At 40.8% G+C, this 18,030-nt stretch overlaps 6 protein-coding genes across 6 annotated transcripts; 3 read left to right on the top strand and 3 right to left on the bottom strand. All coding sequences in view use genetic code 12, as the record gives it.

Moving 5' to 3' along the window:
- Positions 1–143: 143 nt before the first annotated feature.
- On the bottom strand, positions 144–2,279 carry RJT20DRAFT_4938 (alpha-mannosyltransferase; the record flags this gene model as incomplete). Its single annotated transcript, XM_064920380.1, has 1 exon — positions 144–2,279. One exon carries the CDS (start codon positions 2,277–2,279, stop codon positions 144–146), a length of 2,136 nt encoding a protein of 711 aa, XP_064777417.1.
- Positions 2,280–3,866: 1,587 nt separating this feature from the next.
- RJT20DRAFT_4937 (alpha-mannosyltransferase) lies at positions 3,867–6,179 on the bottom strand (the record flags this gene model as incomplete). The annotated part of the gene is made up of 1 exon (XM_064920379.1): positions 3,867–6,179. The coding sequence occupies one exon, from the start codon at positions 6,177–6,179 to the stop codon at positions 3,867–3,869; it is 2,313 nt and encodes a 770-aa protein (XP_064777416.1).
- A 1,654-nt stretch (positions 6,180–7,833) lies between these two features.
- RJT20DRAFT_15471 (uncharacterized protein) lies at positions 7,834–9,685 on the top strand. Its single transcript, XM_064919102.1, has one exon. The coding sequence runs from the start codon at positions 7,999–8,001 to the stop codon at positions 9,568–9,570; it is 1,572 nt and encodes a 523-aa protein (XP_064777415.1). The 5' UTR covers positions 7,834–7,998; the 3' UTR covers positions 9,571–9,685.
- A 115-nt stretch (positions 9,686–9,800) lies between these two features.
- Positions 9,801–11,366, top strand: RJT20DRAFT_90930 (uncharacterized protein; the record flags this gene model as incomplete). Its single annotated transcript, XM_064921353.1, has 1 exon — positions 9,801–11,366. The coding sequence occupies one exon, from the start codon at positions 9,801–9,803 to the stop codon at positions 11,364–11,366; it is 1,566 nt and encodes a 521-aa protein (XP_064777414.1).
- Positions 11,367–12,570: 1,204 nt separating this feature from the next.
- MYO5 (myosin 5) lies at positions 12,571–16,561 on the top strand. Its single transcript, XM_064919098.1, has one exon. It carries the CDS (start codon positions 12,631–12,633, stop codon positions 16,420–16,422), a length of 3,792 nt encoding a protein of 1,263 aa, XP_064777413.1. The 5' UTR covers positions 12,571–12,630; the 3' UTR covers positions 16,423–16,561.
- On the bottom strand, positions 16,518–17,992 carry RJT20DRAFT_147134 (uncharacterized protein; the record flags this gene model as incomplete). Its single annotated transcript, XM_064918907.1, has 4 exons — positions 16,518–17,376; positions 17,408–17,653; positions 17,761–17,899; positions 17,957–17,992. 4 exons carry the CDS (start codon positions 17,990–17,992, stop codon positions 16,613–16,615), a joined length of 1,185 nt encoding a protein of 394 aa, XP_064777412.1. The 3' UTR covers positions 16,518–16,612.
- Between the last annotated feature and the right edge of the window lie 38 nt (positions 17,993–18,030).

Below are 18,030 nucleotides of genomic sequence, written 5' to 3'. Positions count from 1 at the left end.
TGCCAAGGCGTGCCCTAATTATGTAGAGGTCAAAAAAATTAATTCATTATTTTTGAGTAGAGATGCGTAACTAATGTAAAATGACTTATATTTTCTGACTGTCCTCATACGAGAGATATCCAGAAACAGCTATGTTCTCTATTCTAAGCAACCCATATGTCCCCATAGTATTTAAATAAGTCTCGGTCTCTTTTATCAAAATTAATGAGAGTACCATATATTGTGTTGTTCTTATGATCCTCGGTAGTGCCTCCTATTTGAGAGTATGCGCACTTCATGTAGCCCCCACAGTACCCTGGCTCAGTCCATCCGACGTTTGGTTCTTCATCAATATTTTCACAATGAAGTTGCTCCACGGTTTCGAAAGGAGGAATGATAGCTTGTGTGATGACTATTGGATTATTGTAAAATTCTCTCATCTCGTCTGGGGTCTGTAGGAATGGAAACTTTTTGTTTTTCTCAAATTCAGAGTCGTAGTTCAACCTGTCTTTGTTCACACAGAAATGAAATCCAGAATTGAACCATACCAACGATTTACCATCGTACCCATCAATATGGGCCGGATGGCCTGAGCATATCTCTCTAGCTTTCTTTGGAACTCCATGAGAAGTTACATGATCTCCTGGTTTAGACATCGTTCCGATGGATGCAGCAGGAAATTTATTGAAGGCATAATCTTCGTCACCATTGGCTGCAAATGCCAACCAGAAGATTTCTTTGTCTCCATACACTCTATCTCTTACGGCACCCATGAAGTTCATTTGTATCATGGTGAGCATAGATCCAAAATGCCTTGTTCTACTGAGTACCACTACACCTGACTCCATGTAATGCCTTAATCCATGTAAGAACGGTATTTTCAACGTCTTCTCACTAATTGTTGGTATATCAAACATAACAGAGTCGATATATGATGGAGAGATTTTCGTGAAGAATATCCCATCGTCCTTAGGTCTCGTGTTTAATGTTCTGTCCCTGTAGAAAAACGCTCCCGTTTCTCTGAATCCGCTCAAGTTGAAGAAGTACAGAGGTGGTTGCATCATCACAGTGTCCGAATCGATGAGCAAAAACTCTTCAAACGAATTAAACATCGTTGCCAAAAATTTGTTATTAAACCTATTGAAGCGTCCTCTGTACTCACCCTTTATAGACTCTTTGACGTCTACAAACCATACTTCTTGAGCTGGCAAACTATTATTCAACGTCTGTACATAGTCTTCTGGAAAGTACTGGCTAACATTCTGGAAGGATTCAGGAATTGCCATTGGTCGCCTTGCAGCCTCGACAATCCTGGCTTTTGAATTATCAGACAAGCCATCGTAAAATACGAACTGAATAGGGTACTGATTACGATGGACACGCAATAAGCGTATTAAATGCAATGTGTTACCCACATGGTGATTGCCGATAGTTAAAACGATACCTTGGCCATTCACTGCATGTTTGAATTTATTCAAGAACCCCGTCAGATTGGATGCTATTATATCAACTTTCTTTTTCAGTGGGGAGGGAATCGGAAGGCCAAAGTCGGCCATAATAGGAATTTCATCATATTTCTCACCGCTCCACCGCACATATTTTGGTAACTGGAATGTTAACCATGGATATAATTTCAGCTCAACGGACGTAGCAAAAGAAGAACTAGTATCGACATCCTTCTCATGTTCTGTCGGTTCGAAGGGTGGCACACCCTCGTTATTATCACCCGTCGTCAATAATCGTTGCATGAATTTATGCTGGTTCTGAGTGAACTTGTTGTGACTTTCGTATTTGTCTGCCTCATTATTAGAGATGAAGCAGCGGTCAAAGATACGACCATGAGACAAATAGTCCATAATAGTTTGCTCTGTTTCCATGGTCTCTTTCCAGAACTCCGCATACTGTTGCTTAATGTAATCCTCCAATTTTTGTTCTCTCTCGGCTTCATTCTCTATCTCTTTGGTGGCAAACTCCTTTTTGAGTCTGTTTAGATGCTTCGAGCGCCAATCATCGAACTGAAAATTTTGATAGTCTCTTACTGGCAAATCCTTGTTAGGGTCGACCCACCAGTTTTCGTCTATGGTGGAAAGAGTAGTGAAGTACAATTCACATCTTTGGTTAAAGTTGAGGTTGCCAAGAATCGAGTTCATGTCATGATTTTCGAACATTCTATCATAGACCCTGGAATGTGCTTTTACCTTTCTCAAGTCGGCAATACCTCTATAATCCATGTATGTTTGAGTAAAGTCTTGAGCCGAGAAATTACCCTCTAGGGTGAGGTTACTGAAGAAGCTATCCATGCCATCATGTTTACTAGGCTTTCTATCTGAGTAGAAAACATCTAATGAAGGGACTCGTAGGTATGCAAAAAACCACAAATAGGTGACTAATGTGGATAGTACTATACCAAGGAATAGTAGAGAAAGCTTTCGGCTTTTGTATATATGAATCATGGAATGAAGAATGCTGGATCGGACTGCTAAAATTAAATCCTCATCAGACTCAAAATGGTTTCTTTTCTTCACCATCAACTCAGGATATTCACTATATTTATAACTGTACTATAAATTCATGGCAACATTAGGGGACGCTGCACACGATCGGAAAGGTTTCGAGATAGGCGCTGGGCGTACACACAAGTGACTTCTCAGATATATCGTATTCCCCCCCCGCAGTTATTATTGGACCACATTATAAGCTGCAGACGCTTTTTTAGGATATTTTGTAAAAGGTGACTTAAGCCTCGCATTTGCAGAGTTATTTTCGGAGCGTGTTTCTTTTGCAATTAATATTCTCGAAGTGGAAGTAGAATCTTTTCCTTCATATGTGATTTGTTCTACTTTGTCGAGAAATCTAGTTTACAGTCGACTGCATTTGACTGAAAACGGAATATTGCTCAAAACAATATCAAGCCTAAAAAATATATTTTGCTGTTGCATGGGACACAGGCTACGGCAGTTCATCTTCTCTGTGTGAAATTAATGGCATCCCTTGCATCCATTCAGGTATTACACCCATAGTGATACTGTGAACAATATATGTCACTAACATGAAGAACCTGGTTCAAGACTTATATCGTTAGATTTTTTTGCCTAAGGCGCCCAGCACGACAAGAAAATTCTTGGATATTATTCCTGAGAAAAACCCCCAAGGGCTTTGCTCGCTGGACTGAAACAAATAATTCGTAAAGTGTTTCAACCAGTGGATCCCAGTGGATCGGGGGTAGGAAATGTGGCAGTTATCGATGTTAAGATGACCTATTGGCCTGAATTCTAAAGAAATTACTTCTGAAATGACTATATATTGTTTGTACCAATTTTTATCTGTTAAGGATCGGTGGTAGTTGTACACACACGGAAAATTTACTAAGGGTTCATCGTCAGAGCACAGTCCACGCCTCAAGATCAATTTTGGGGCAAAATATCATCTGTTGTGAACTATGCCCTTACCTACTTTGTATCAACCCATGTTATTATATCATGGTGGATCTCTAATCTATGTAAGAAAGAAGAAGCTGTATCCGTAGTTCTCTCACTTTGTTCTTTCGTCCCCCCTCATAATTAAGGTACGATTTCAAGCCGATCCTTTGGGTTGTGTAGAACATAACGCTAAGTAAGAAACGTGTATTGACTCTCCTTAACAATTAAGATTGTGCTTTGCACTTTTGCCCCGATTATAGTAAAATTACATTTGTTTACAACTTATAGGTCTCACGGCTGTGGTAATAGAAGCCACTCTCCATAAAAATAGGGATTTTACCAAATTGAAGATGTAAATACAAGAGATTTCGTAGACACTCGTGACAAGGTGCTACGGGTGATTAGTTTGTAATTTTGTATTCTCTTATGCTAACTTTAGATCGCTCAAGTATGTAGGGGGATAAAGTTTTATTCTTTTCCAGTCCACACATCCCCGTAATAAGTAAATAAAGCTTGATCTTTTTCATTGAATTCTATTATAGTACCAATTTGAGTGTTGTCCTTGTTATCATTGGTTTTACCACCTACTTGTGAATATGCACACCACATATACCCAGCGCACATCCGGCCACTCTGCCAACCCTTAATGGGCTCATCGTCATTATTTCTGCAAATTGGTTCATTCACGTCATAGGGAGGGACGATAGCATGGGTGATGCGTAACGGATTACGATAATATGTCTCCAATTGCCCTTCTGTCTCTATAAAGGAGTGGAAGTTCTTGCGAAGTTCGTCCTTGAAGTTCACTCTATCGGATCTTCCACAATATTGAAATCCGGAATTAAACCAAAGCAAAGTTTTCTTGTCTTCTCCATTAACATGGGCTGGGTGAGCCGAGCAGATTTCTTGGGCTTTCTTCAAGCTACCACTAGAAGTTTTGCGATACTTTGCTTCAGTGATCTCTCCTAAGGATGCAGCGGTGTAACTGTTAAATACATAGTCTTCATCACCGTTGGCTGCAAAACCCAACCAAAAGACTTCCTTATCTCCATGCACTCTCTCCATTATTGGGCCCATGAAGTTCAATTGCATCATAACAAGAATAGACCCAAAATGTCTAGACCTATTGAGTACGACAACTCCAGATTCCATATTGTGTCTCAAGCCACCGAAAAATGGTAGGTCAAATGTGTAGTTTGTCAATGTAGGGATGTCAAACATAATGGAGTCTAGACTTGATGGCGATGTCTTCTTGAAAAATATGCTGTCTTCGGCAGGTCTGACATCGAGAGTTCTATCCCTAAAAAAGTAAGCACCCTTCTCTTTGTATCCTGTCAAATTGAAGAAATACAGAGGAGGCTGTACTAATACTGTGTCCGCATCAATGAGTATGAACTCTTCAAAACTGTTGAACATCGTGGCTAGAAACTTGTTAGAGTAAGTTTTGAACTTCTTTCTATCAAAATCTTGCACCACTCCATTGACATTCACAAACCACACCTCTTGAGGGATCAATGTACTATTGCTATTCTCAAAGTATCCTTCTGGGAAGAATTCCTTTACTTTGTGATGGGATTCCGGTATTCTCATGCTCTCTCTCGCTGCGGTAATGATTGTAAGTTTTGAAGCTTCGGACAATCCATCATAATATACGAACTGGACAGGTAAGTCATTATTAAGAGCTCTTAAAAGATGGATCAAGTTGACAACAAGTTCAACATGTTCGTCGCCAATCGTTAATACGATACCTTTACCATTTACTGCGTTCTTGAACTTATTCAAGAAGCAGGATTGCGAGTGGGTGAAGGCCGACTTTATCACAGGTTTTTGTTTTCGTTTTGTATTTGGAATATCCATGAACTTAGACATATCTGGCAAACTGAAGTACAGTTCGCCTGTCCAGCGCTCATATATAGGAAATCTCAAGGATAACCAAGGGTACACCCTCAGTTCGACATTTGTGCAACTGGAGAAGGAGTCTGTTTTGAGAGTTTTCTCGTGCTCTGTTAATTCAAAGGACGGTACTCGAGACTTTGGTGATTCCTCTGATTTCTGATAGAGTTTTTGAACAAATTGTTTCTGATTTGAAGTGAATTTGGCCCTGCTATCAATTTTGTCTCTCTCATCATCAGTGATGAAACAACGGTTGAAGATACGCATATGGCACAAATAGTCAGTGATTGTCTGCTCAGTTTTCAAAGTTCTATTCCAAAAAACTTCGTAGTTATGCTTAATTAGTTCTTCCAAACCTTCCTCTGAGTCCTTCTCTTTCTCTGGTTTATTTTTATTGAGCTCCTCCTTATATTTCTTAAAGTATTTCTCCCTCCATGACTGGTACTTAAATGAACCTCTATCTTGTAATGGTAAGTCTTCATTGGGGTTCAACCACCAGTTTTTGTCCATGCTGTAGAGAGTAGTAAAGTATAAATCACATCTTTGATCAAAATTAAGGTTGGTAAGGATAGCGTTAACGTCATGGTTCTCGAAAATGGTATCGTATACACTACAATGTGCTTGCACTGGGCGCAAGTCCTCGATTCCCTTGTAATCCAAATAGTTCTGAATCGCTTTTTGACCTGAAATTGGGCCTTCTATGAAGTGGTGATTGAAGAATCTGTTCAAGTCATTGGAATGTGCATTATCTTGTGGATCGGTATAGAACACATCTAGAGAAGGTACTCGTATGTAAGCATAAAACCAAAGATAGGTTAATGCCAGCAATAATATCGCGGCAAGGAGGATCAAAGAATTCCTGCTTCTATGAATATATAACAAGTTCATGGATGTGTTTGCTGCTACTTTGGAGCATAAGGATAATGCAATGATCGACAGAAACTGGTCGCTACAAGACTTAGGAAACGTATGAGATATAAATACAATGGAACTGCGAAAAAGTCGTGGCAGGGTGCAAACCTTAAATTAAACATCCCTAAGGCTGGGGCTTGCTGGTTGGGAGTCGGTCCATAATTTTAGTGACTAGTCGAGTATTTAATAATTTGAGTTTAATTGATTTTATCTAATTTTTAAGGATAGTTTCATTAGGGAAAGAGGAGGAGAACAGCCTCTCGTATGTTGACTGCAAAAGAAAATTTTTTTTCCGTACATGAGATCTTCAAAAAATATCCATATCTCGTGCGGCTTACGGCTAATCAAGTGTTTAATTAACCCCTGCCAAGAGTTGAGCTGATCACTTGTAAATGCAACTGGAGGGGCTAGCCGACAGATATCGGAGGGGAAAGGACGTTGACTTGGTTGTTATTAGATAGTCTATGTATCGGCACTTTGTCGAATGGGCAAGAAAAGGTGGTTCTACGGTGCGAAGTGCTGTTTTCGGTTTCAGCGGAAGACATGAAAAATATCTGCACAATGGTTTCCTTTATTGTGTAGGCTATTTTTTACCACTTTGTTCAGGTGTATTTCTTCAATGCCAGCGAAATTCCTAAACAAGGCATAGGGGGTCCACGTGGCATTTACGAAACAAGCTAGTAAAGTGATGTGGTGCAATAGCTGCATTTATCTAACGAAGTCTCAGCGACTGGTCCCTGCTTCACAACAATATGGTTCCCTGACTAGCAAGGATTTGTTGATATTTTGTAAGAGCTCACGAAATTACCCATTTCTTATCGGGGATCCAAGATATACTTGGTCATCGTTTCAAATTCTATCCCTTAGATCCACATGGAAAAGCTTGTTTTACCGCGCTACTACGAATGTCTTCCACAGCAAATTTGCCTACACGACCGGCATACTTGTCGACTGTAACCTAAACGACCGCAGGCGGTTCGCTTCGTCTATTGTGTGTTAATCCACTAAAACAGAGGCTATGTATTTGTCGTGGCTCGAGTGCGACATATCCAGTGATAACTGTGATTTTGGAACCATCGATCGATGGATTTGGCAGTGAAAAAAGGGCACAATTAAGGAACACTGTGTAAGGAGAGTTCCTTAATTTTCACTTAGCAGATTACATGTAATTGGTGTGTACAAATGAAAATTGTGAATAGTGATTATGATTTTTAATCTATGCTGACTAAAGGGTCTAGTAAAACGATCTATTTACGGGAACTAAAGGCTTGCGCAAGCGTAACCCGCCGATCCTACCAATGCTACACTTGGGACTCTTCCATGTGTAACAATAGCCAGGGAGATCTCTCGTCTTGCAAACAAAGTCGATATCAAAACTTTTTCTGTGAAATAGCCTTACACTTCAGATGAGCTACCGATATAACATTCTTAGCATGATGGCAGATCCCCCTAAAATCTCTAAAGAGAACTGTCATACAAAGCAAATAATGACGTAAGGTGCGACATCGTTGTCACAAAGTATTAAACTTAGTGCTCTTCTCCAACAATATGCGACATCTTTGATCTCTCCGCGACTTTGTAGCCGCTGATGAACATTAATGGCTGTAAAACTAATGAATATGTCTAACAAGTAGTTTCAGGGACTCAGAGGTGATATATTTACGAGGTTGGACTTCAAAGTGGTAACTCAGGATCCCAAATATTTATAGAGGGATCTACTCATAATTTTATGAGGAAATTCATCGAAAAAAAGTGGCGGTTTATGTGTATTTACATACTAAGCTAATATTTCAGAATGGTGTCGTTGCATAGCATTCTAATGCTGCAACCACAGTTCAGCCATATGTCAACAGGTATACCATCATTGGATATTTTACTTTCATCAAAGCAGAAGGCTTCTAAACGAGTGTACGATTTTCAATCCACTCCAGGCTGTTACGCTTCCTACGTGGTCCTTGTATCACTAATATTTTCCCATATATCTCAAAATAGAAACAATAAAGTAATTATTATAGAGACTCTAGCCTCGTTTCCATGGCATCTCATAAGAGACCACAAAGATTATAAAACGGAATGGGGAGAACACAATATAGTTTGCCATAAGGCAAGTACGTTTGCGTTGCTTTACGCGTTGTTCGTTTTGGATATTTTGGACACTCCTGTGAACGGTACAACAATGGTGATTATAAACGATTTTCACGACCTTCTAGAGCTCTACAAGTATGAGCTCTCAACAGTGTATGAAGAAAAGTTACTTAAGCACCATTTGGAAACCAATGCAACAATTATCAGCAATCAGGAGCAGTTTCTGATAGAAGGTACAAAATCGCCACTACCTGAACTACCAGCACAATCTGATTTGTTGAAAACTACTCCTATATCAAAATATAATTCGCAAATTCATACTTTAATGACATCCATCTCAAAGTTTTGCTTCAACCATAACCTGACATGTTTCTTAGTTGGTCACTTAAACACAAAGTACGCGCCTTATAAACAAATACAATCACAGAGTTCCGAATCCGATAGTTTTTATGCATCAATGTCTTTCCAGGATCGAGGTCGTATTGTTCTCACCCCTTCCCTAAGTGGTGGCCTTGGAATTACGTCAACATCAACATATTCAACAGGGTCAGCAACGGAGACGAAGACAAACGATCTCGATTCAGGTCTTTTGGATTCACATCTTGCAATGCGACTAGTTTTTTATAAGGATTGGTATCATAAATCGCCTCATTTTCAAGAAAACTTTCCCCCATTGGAAGGTCAGACCAAAGTTATTATTAATAAGTCCCAACTTCGACTAGTTTTTGCAGTACGGGTTGCCAAACTGTCGCCGCATCTCACTTATCCCCCAATATATTTCGATTTCGACAACTTCTTGTATCATTTAGACGATGATAGCGCAGAAGACACAGGTGACTCTCCCTCGGTTATTGATTTATCTAGTCTGCAGAGATTAAGTGGCCTAGTTCAATCGTCTAGATTTCCATCAACAGACGCAGCTACGATGTCAGAGCACTCAGACACATTTATGGAAGAGCGTGCATCTGGTATGTATCTGGGATATCTGGAAGATGAAGAGTTTCCGTCATCTCCCAATGCTGAGATTCGTTGGGATGATGGTGCCGAACCCTTAATCGAGCCCTCAGACATAGATGAAATTGTGAAAAAGGCCCAGAGAGCATCTACAACTCCACCAGACTCACCTCGCATATCTGGTGAAGGAGGTCATGATGACGAGGACGGCAAAGATAGGGTTCCATCGGGCCAAGTTTCCCCACAAAACTCATCAGATCTGGTTATTGAAGAATCCGAAGACGAAATGTTAGGATCTTTACTCCCAGCCATAGCCAACAGTACATGACAAAGACTACCAATTGGTACTTTCCTTGCATTATAACAACATCCACGCCGCAAATATAAATTGGATGTTTTCGCAGCAATTTGCAAGTGAAAAGTTCCTGTACATACAACCTCTTCTCATCACCATTTTTTATTTAGTGGCTACGAAGAAGTTTTATGGCACACAGTGGTATTAATATAATCCAGCTCATATAACGTATAGCATTACCATATACATATAGACGATTCATAATGGCTACCGTTATACCCCCACCATCTAAAAGGCAAAAAAAAGAGGCACAGAAAATTCAAGAGGTTGATTTGATACCTGCAGATTTACCTAATGTATTGATCAAATTCCAAGCTTCTGATACTGGAGAGTCGATCGGAGGATCCATTAGAGTTCCAGGAGGCATTACCGAGAAGCAGTTGGAGGAGTTGTTGAACCAGTTACATGGTGAATCCGATGAGCCTGTACCATATACTTTTGCTTTATTAAATAAGTCCAGCGCAGATGAAAAAGATGCCGATGCAAAACTCATAGACATCAGAGATAATATATATACGTCTATTTTGAAGCCAGGAATTAAAACAACGGAAGACTTCTTGACATTAGTGTATACACCAAGAGCAGTGTTCAAGGTCAAAGCTATAACTAGATCCAACGCAGCAATCGCCGGCCACGGTTCCACTATTTTATGTTGTCAGTTTGCTCCTAATGACTCTAGTAGAATGTGTTCTGGAGCAGGTGACTCTACCGCAAGAGTTTGGGACTGTAACACCCAAACACCTTTATATACCTTGTCTGGGCATTCCAACTGGGTATTATGTGTAGCATATTCTCCTTGTGGCACCATGATCGCCACAGGATCAATGGATAATAGTGTACGATTATGGGAAGCTGACACTGGTAAGCCGATGGGAAAAGCATTGACAGGACATTCGAAATGGGTTTCTTCATTAACATGGGAACCATTGCATCTAGTAAAGTCTGGACAAAAGCCTCGTTTGGCATCGTCTTCAAAAGATAGTACTATTAAAGTTTGGGATACAACAAGTAGAGTTTGCTTATTGACCATGAGCGGTCATACCAATGCCGTTTCTTGCGTCAAATGGTCAGGATCTAACATTATTTACAGTGCATCACATGATAAATCAATCAAGGCATGGGATATCAGTGCCCAAGGTAAATGCATCCAAACTCTTAAAAGTCATGCTCATTGGGTGAATCATTTAGCTCTTTCAACTGATTACGTTTTAAGAAGGGGTGGATTCGATCACACTTCCTCCAGAACGTCTACAAGATCGGTCAATATGGATGACTTACGCGCCAAAGCTTTAGAACAATACGAGAAGGTCGCCAAAATTAACGGTGTCATCAGCGAAAGATTAGTTACTGCTTCAGATGACTTCACTATGTACTTTTGGGAACCACTTAAGTCTTCGAAGCCAGTTTGCCGTATGACTGGCCATCAGAAATTAGTTAACCATGTTTCCTTTTCCCCTGATGGTCGATATGTCGTTTCCAGTTCATTCGATAACTCTATCAAGGTTTGGGATGGTTTAAAGGGTGTTTTTGTTGGAACTTTGAGAGGTCATGTGGCACCAGTTTACCAAACTGCTTGGTCTGCTGATAATAGACTCTTAGTGAGTTGTTCAAAGGACACAACGCTTAAGGTTTGGGATATCAGAACAAGAAAATTGAGTGTGGACTTGCCTGGTCATGCTGATGAAGTCTACGCAGTGGATTGGAGTATGGACGGTAAGAGAGTAGCCAGTGGAGGTAAAGACAAGATGATCAGATTATGGTCTCATTAAGAATAGATAGAATAATACAAAAGAAGAATAGAGTTGTCACAAACTGCTGTGAGTGTAAGATTGTAGAGTGCTGTGATCGCTGAAAAGGCTAGCCAAGCTTCACTGAATACAGTAGAGAGTTTTGGCTGGCCACAATGCTAAACCATCTTTCGCTGTAAAGTTCAAAAGACCATCATTAGCACAGTGCTTTTGTGCTTCAGGAAAATATAGTGTACTGTTTCGATGGTTCCTTACGTTCGAATGAAACTTATAAATAAAGAGAGCAAAACTGCATACTACAGCTTCTAATTGTAGCCCATATTCAGGGCTTCACACTTTTACGACCCTTGAAGGTACCCGGTGGCCTTAATCATCTAAGGAATGGTTCTATAGATGGCAGGCTCATATTTAGCCGCTGTGCCCGGTTTAATTGGTAGCGCCGCCAAAAAGCAGTTCAGATCCACAAAATGAGGCTATACAGAAGATGTTCTAGGAGAACAAGACCCGAGGAGGTTTTCTAAGATATAATGAGTAATTTTGGGTGGAGCATAATCTTCATGTAAATATCTATACCATAGAACTGTTTCAGAAGAATAATTGCAAAAGAAAGACACGATTTTTGCTAGGTTTAAAAATAGCGCAAATTGAAAAAGTATATCTCTCTCAGGAAAGCCACAACCAGCACCGTATAAAACTAACGATGGATTGTAAATTATTCTCGCAATTCTCGTATTTCCTCGCAATTTCTCGCTATGCTACTCCCACTAATTCACTTGTAGTCTCACAAATCTCACGAAAGAAAAGAACTTCACTAATTGTGTCTAATATGTGACTAGCTATCACCATTGATTGAAATTGAATACCATTCACACCAAGATAAAAATCGACCATTAATCTCATATCAAAATATGTTTACACTTCACATCACCGTATGACCATCAATACTATTGCTCACACACACCAACTTCTTAACTTCGTTTCTCAACACACTCTCACACTCACACTCACTCATTCTCTCACTCTCTCACTCTCTCATTCTGTCTCACCGTCCAGCCATTTCCTTCTTCTCTCACCGAGTAAATTAATTCCCTCTCACCGCCACTCTACCCGTGCCCCTGCACACAACATCTACCCACCTCTCACTATCAATCCCGATTCAGACATTATGACTGCCAGAATATTTCCGAGACGTTTTCCCTTCTCTTCCTGATGTTCTTATTGTCTTCAGCAAGTTGGTGCTGAAAAATCGAACAGTTCTACTCAATCAATCACACCATCAGTTGCCATGGCCATCGTAAAGCGTGGTGGTCGTACCAAAAACAAACAGGCCCAGCAGGCGCCTGCTAAATCGGGCATCAAGAAGGCCGAGTTCGACCTTCACAAGAAGAAGGAGGTCGGAGTGTCGGACTTGACCCTTCTTTCCAAAATCACCGACGAAGCCATCAATGAAAACTTGCACAAGCGTTTCGAAAATGGCACAATTTACACTTACATTGGACATGTGTTGATTTCAGTTAACCCCTTCCAAGATTTGGGCATATATACCATGGCTGTCCTCCAATCTTACAAGGGAAGAAATAGACTTGAGGTGCCACCTCATGTCTTCGCCATCGCCGAGTCCATGTACTACAATCTCAAGTCATATGGTGAGAATCAATGTGTCATTATCTCCGGTGAATCCGGAGCAGGTAAAACTGAAGCTGCAAAACAGATTATGCAATATATTGCCAACGTCTCTGTCGACGGCGGCAATGCTGAAATCTCGAAGATTAAGGACATGGTTCTTGCAACGAATCCGCTCTTGGAGTCCTTTGGTTGTGCAAAGACCCTTAGAAACAATAATTCTTCAAGACATGGTAAGTATCTCGAAATTCAGTTTGGCGAGTCTACCTATCAGCCTGTTGCCGCACATATTACCAATTATCTTTTGGAGAAGCAAAGAGTGGTATCTCAAATCACAAATGAAAGAAACTTCCACATATTCTACCAGTTTACTAAGCATTGCCCTCCCCAATATCAGCAGCTGTTTGGTATCCTGGGCCCAGAGACTTACATATACACGTCTGCTGCCAAGTGTACAGATGTAGAAGGGATCGATGACGGTAAGGATTTCCAAGACACGTTAAGGGCCATGAATATTATCGGTTTGAGTCAACAAGAGCAGGATAATATATTTCGTATGCTAGCACTGATTTTGTGGGTGGGAAACATCACATTTGTAGAGGATGAGAGTGGGAATGCAGCCATTAGGGATGACAGCGTCACTCAATTCGTTGCTTACTTATTAGATGTCAATGCGGAGATATTGAAAAAGGCAATTGTCGAGAGAGTGATTGAAACATCTCATGGAATGAAGAGAGGCTCTACCTATCACGTTCCTTTGAATATTGTGCAGGCAACGTCTGTCAGAGATGCTTTAGCCAAGGGTATCTATAGCAACCTTTTCGATTGGATTGTTGAAAGAGTGAACATCTCACTTAAAGGAAAACAGACTTCTACAAAAACAATTGGTATTTTGGATATCTATGGTTTTGAAATTTTTGAACATAATTCTTTTGAACAAATTTGTATTAACTATGTCAACGAGAAGTTGCAACAGATCTTTATTCAATTGACTTTAAAGGCTGAGCAAGAAGAATATGTTCAAGAACAAATTAAGTGGACACCTATTGATTACTTCAATAACAAGGTGGTTTGCGACTTAATTGAAGCTACAAGACCTCAGCCGGGTTTATTTGCAGCTTTGAACGATTCGATTAAGACTGCCCACGCCGATTCAGATGCTGCTGATCAAGTATTTGCTCAAAGATTGAGTATGGTTGGAGCTAGTAACCGTCATTTTGAAGACCGTAGAGGAAAATTCATCATTAAGCACTATGCTGGAGATGTAACATATGATGTTGCAGGAATGACAGACAAAAACAAAGATGCATTGTTGCGGGATTTGGTAGAATTGTTATCGACATCTTCCAACAATTTTGTAAGTGGAGTATTGTTTCCACCAGAGCTTTTGGCTTCGGTGACTGATTCCAAGAAGAGACCTGAAACAGCCTCGGACAAGATAAAGAAGAGCGCAAATTTATTGGTGGACACTTTGTCTCAATGTCAGCCTTCATATATCAGAACTATTAAACCTAACCAAACTAAGCGTCCAAAAGAATACGAAAATAGTCAGGTATTGCACCAGATTAAGTATTTGGGATTGAAGGAGAATGTTCGTATAAGAAGAGCTGGTTTTGCGTACCGTACTACTTTTGACAAGTTTGTTCAACGTTTCTACTTATTATCACCAGCAACAGGCTATGCCGGAGATTATATCTGGCGAGGAGATGATATTACTGCCGTCAAGGAGATTTTAAGGTCTTGTCACATTCCTACAACAGAGTACCAACTTGGTACTACGAAAGTCTTCATCAAAACGCCTGAGACATTATTTGGTCTAGAGGATATGAGAGACAAGTATTGGCACAATATGGCTGCAAGAATACAAAGAGCATGGAGACGTTACGTCAAGAGGAAGGAGGATGCAGCTAAGACAATTCAAAATGCTTGGAGAATAAAAAAACATGGAAATCAATTTGAACAATTGCGAGACTACGGTAATGGATTGATTCAGGGAAGAAAAGAACGTCGTAGAATGTCTATGTTAGGTTCACGTGCATTCATGGGAGACTACTTGGGATGTAACTATGGCAGTGGTTACGGAAGATTTGTTGTTTCTCAAACTGGAATCAGCGAAAGAGTGATATTCTCTGGGAGGGGGGAAATTTTGTTGTCAAAGTTTGGTCGTTCCTCAAAACGATTACCAAGAATTTTCATACTCACTAAGTCTGCGGTGTACGTTGTAGCAGAACTCTTGGTGGAAAAAAGATTGCAATTGCAGAAAGAGTTCACGATTCCAGTGAGTGGTTTGAAATATGTCGCAATGTCTTCGTATCAGGATAACTGGTTAGCTCTTTCCTTGCATTCTCCCACACCTACTACGCCGGACGTTTTCATCAACTTGGACTTCAAGACTGAATTAGTGACCCATTTAAAAAAGATCAACCCTGGCTTGACGATCAACATTGGCCCTACTGTCCAGTATCAGAAGAAGGCAGGTAAGTTCCACACTGTAAAATTCGCAGTGGGAAATGGAGCAGAAGTGCCTGAAAGAGGTGATCACTACAAATCGGGAACTGTCACAGTAAGGCAAGGGTTACCATCTAACAGCAAAAATCCTAAGCGTCCTAGAGCTTTGTCTGGTAAAGTGGATTACTCTAAATATTACAACCGCAGAAAGCCGGTAACGCACATGGCAAACGTAGTATCCAGGCCCCTGACCCAGTCACGACCATCTTTTCAGATGCCGGTTCTGCAGCAACAGAAAGTCTACCAAGAGCCGAAACAGGAAAAAAGCTACCAAGCACCACAATCTCAGTCGGCCGCAGTCTCTTTGCAACAAAAGCCGGCCCAGAGAAAAGCACCACCTCCTGCTCCTATTGGACAATCGCAGCAACCTGCAACTCAGGATAGTCGCCCTGTTAAAAAGACAGCACCATCACCTCCGGTCAAGAAGACGGCGCCACCACCTCCTCCTCCAGCTTTGTCTGTACAAAAGCCAAAAGCCAAGTATCCAACGTACAAGGCGATGTACGATTACGACGGCTCAGTGGCAGGGTCTATTCCTCTTGTAAAAGGAACCATTTATTATGTGACGAGTATTAACGGTAAATGGGGATTAGTGAAGACTATAGACGAAACAAGAGAAGGTTGGTCGCCAATAGATTATTTGCTGGAATGTGAACCACCATCTAATCTTTTTGGAGGCCTGAGCAAGTCTGCATCATTACCCCTTGCACCGGTCCAAAATCAGGTTCAGTCACGAGCATCACCAGTGGCCAGTAACGCGACTTCGAATACTCCAGCAACATCTGCGCTGAACGGAAGCTTGAGCAACGGATTGGCTGATGCCTTGAAAGCTAAGAAGTCAGAAGAGACTACACTAGCAGGATCTTTGGCTGATGCTTTGAAGAGAAGACAGGGCGCCACGAGAGATGACAGTGATGAAGATGAAGATGAAGATGACGACTGGTAAAGTTTAGTAGTAACTGTACCTTAATAAAAAATTAATAAATTTAGATGATTCGGTTGCAAGGACATAATTAGAGAGTTGTACTATAATTACTACACTTTTGATATTTCATTTTCATATATTACTTCGTTTCGTTAATCATAAATCGTTAAAAATCAATCTTTTAATTATCTCATTAACATGTCACATAGAACTAAAACATTGCAATAGCTGCAAAAGCACCCACGATGAAATAGTTGACGGAAAGAGCTGAAGCTTTACCTTCCAAATATGAATCTTCATGTGGGTAGACCGAAGGTTGCACGATGTCTTCCGCCTCATGGTCAACGACATCCGATGGATAAGACTCACGAGTGAAAACAGTGGAATGCTCGCGTTGAGCAGTAACAGCGACAACTTCATCATCCTGCTCTACTGTAGAAGTGCGTTCTTCTTCAGCACCAAGCTCATAAGCAGTATCCACAGTGAGAGTTTCACAAACAACCAGTGTGCATGGAACAGTCTTGGTAACAACTACTGTATTTGGTTCTCCTCCAATTTCATTAACGACCGTTTCAACAGTTACAGTGGATGTCTCAGCTGATGGACAGATTGTCACAGTGTTCGTGACAAATTTCGTGAATACTTCTACGTGTGGTTTGTTGGTGTACATGGTGCTCAAGGTTTGCACTATAGTATCAGCGACAACTTCAGTATAGTACACGGTTTCAACTTCAGTTGAAGTGGTCACTCCTCCTGTTGGGCATGGAACAACAACAGTACGAGTAACTATCTCCTTGACAGTAGTGGTGCGAGGAGAAACAATCGTGGATTCAAAAGCAATAGGCTTTGTTTTAGTTAATGTCTCGGTAACTTCGAAGGTAGTGGTACCAATGGTGTGTTCAATAGTCTCAACAATTTCTTTGGTCTCAACTTCAATGGAAGTGGTAAGTCCACCCGTTGGGCAAGGCACAACAACTGTATTTGTAACAAGGTGTGTTAGTGGTACTTGGATACACAATGGCAGATTCGACGGTAACAGTGGTTGTCTCAACAGCAGGCTTTGTTTTGGTTAAAGTTTCGGTTACTTCATACGTAGTACATCCCACAGCTTCGGTCACATCAGTGGTGAGAACCGTGGTAAAGACAGTAGTGAGAGTCTCGGTTTCTGAAACAACCGTAGACTGGGTTACAATCGAAGTCTCAGTTGTCTCAAATGTTGATAAAATACATGTTGTCTTTGTAAAAGTTGTTACTACGGTGACAGTAGTTGGCAACACTGGTTCTGGGTCAGATGAATTTGGGTCTGCTGGGTCTGAAGGGTCTGATGGGTCTGATCTGAGGAAGCTGGATCGGAAGTACTTGATTCTGGATCAGACGATGGAACAGAAGAGGATTCAGATGGAGTTGGTTCTGGATCAGACGATGGTACTGACGATGATTCAGATGGAGTTCGTTCTGGATCAGATGAAGGTACAGACGACGACAATGAAAGCAAGTGCTACGTATTTGGGAGGTTAATTCGTTGTTACAATCTCCACCAACAGACATAACAGACATAGGTTGCCAATGCTGCCACCCTAGTCTTCCGCATATTCTATAAGCTATCCCTACAGGTTTGACTATGTATAT

This window comes from Scheffersomyces xylosifermentans (assembly GCF_036884685.1).
Source record: "Scheffersomyces xylosifermentans strain CBS 12540 chromosome Unknown RJT20scaffold_1, whole genome shotgun sequence".
Classification (NCBI taxonomy): Eukaryota; Fungi; Ascomycota; class Pichiomycetes; order Serinales; family Debaryomycetaceae; genus Scheffersomyces; species Scheffersomyces xylosifermentans.
This window is presented reverse-complemented; position numbering and strand designations above follow the sequence as displayed.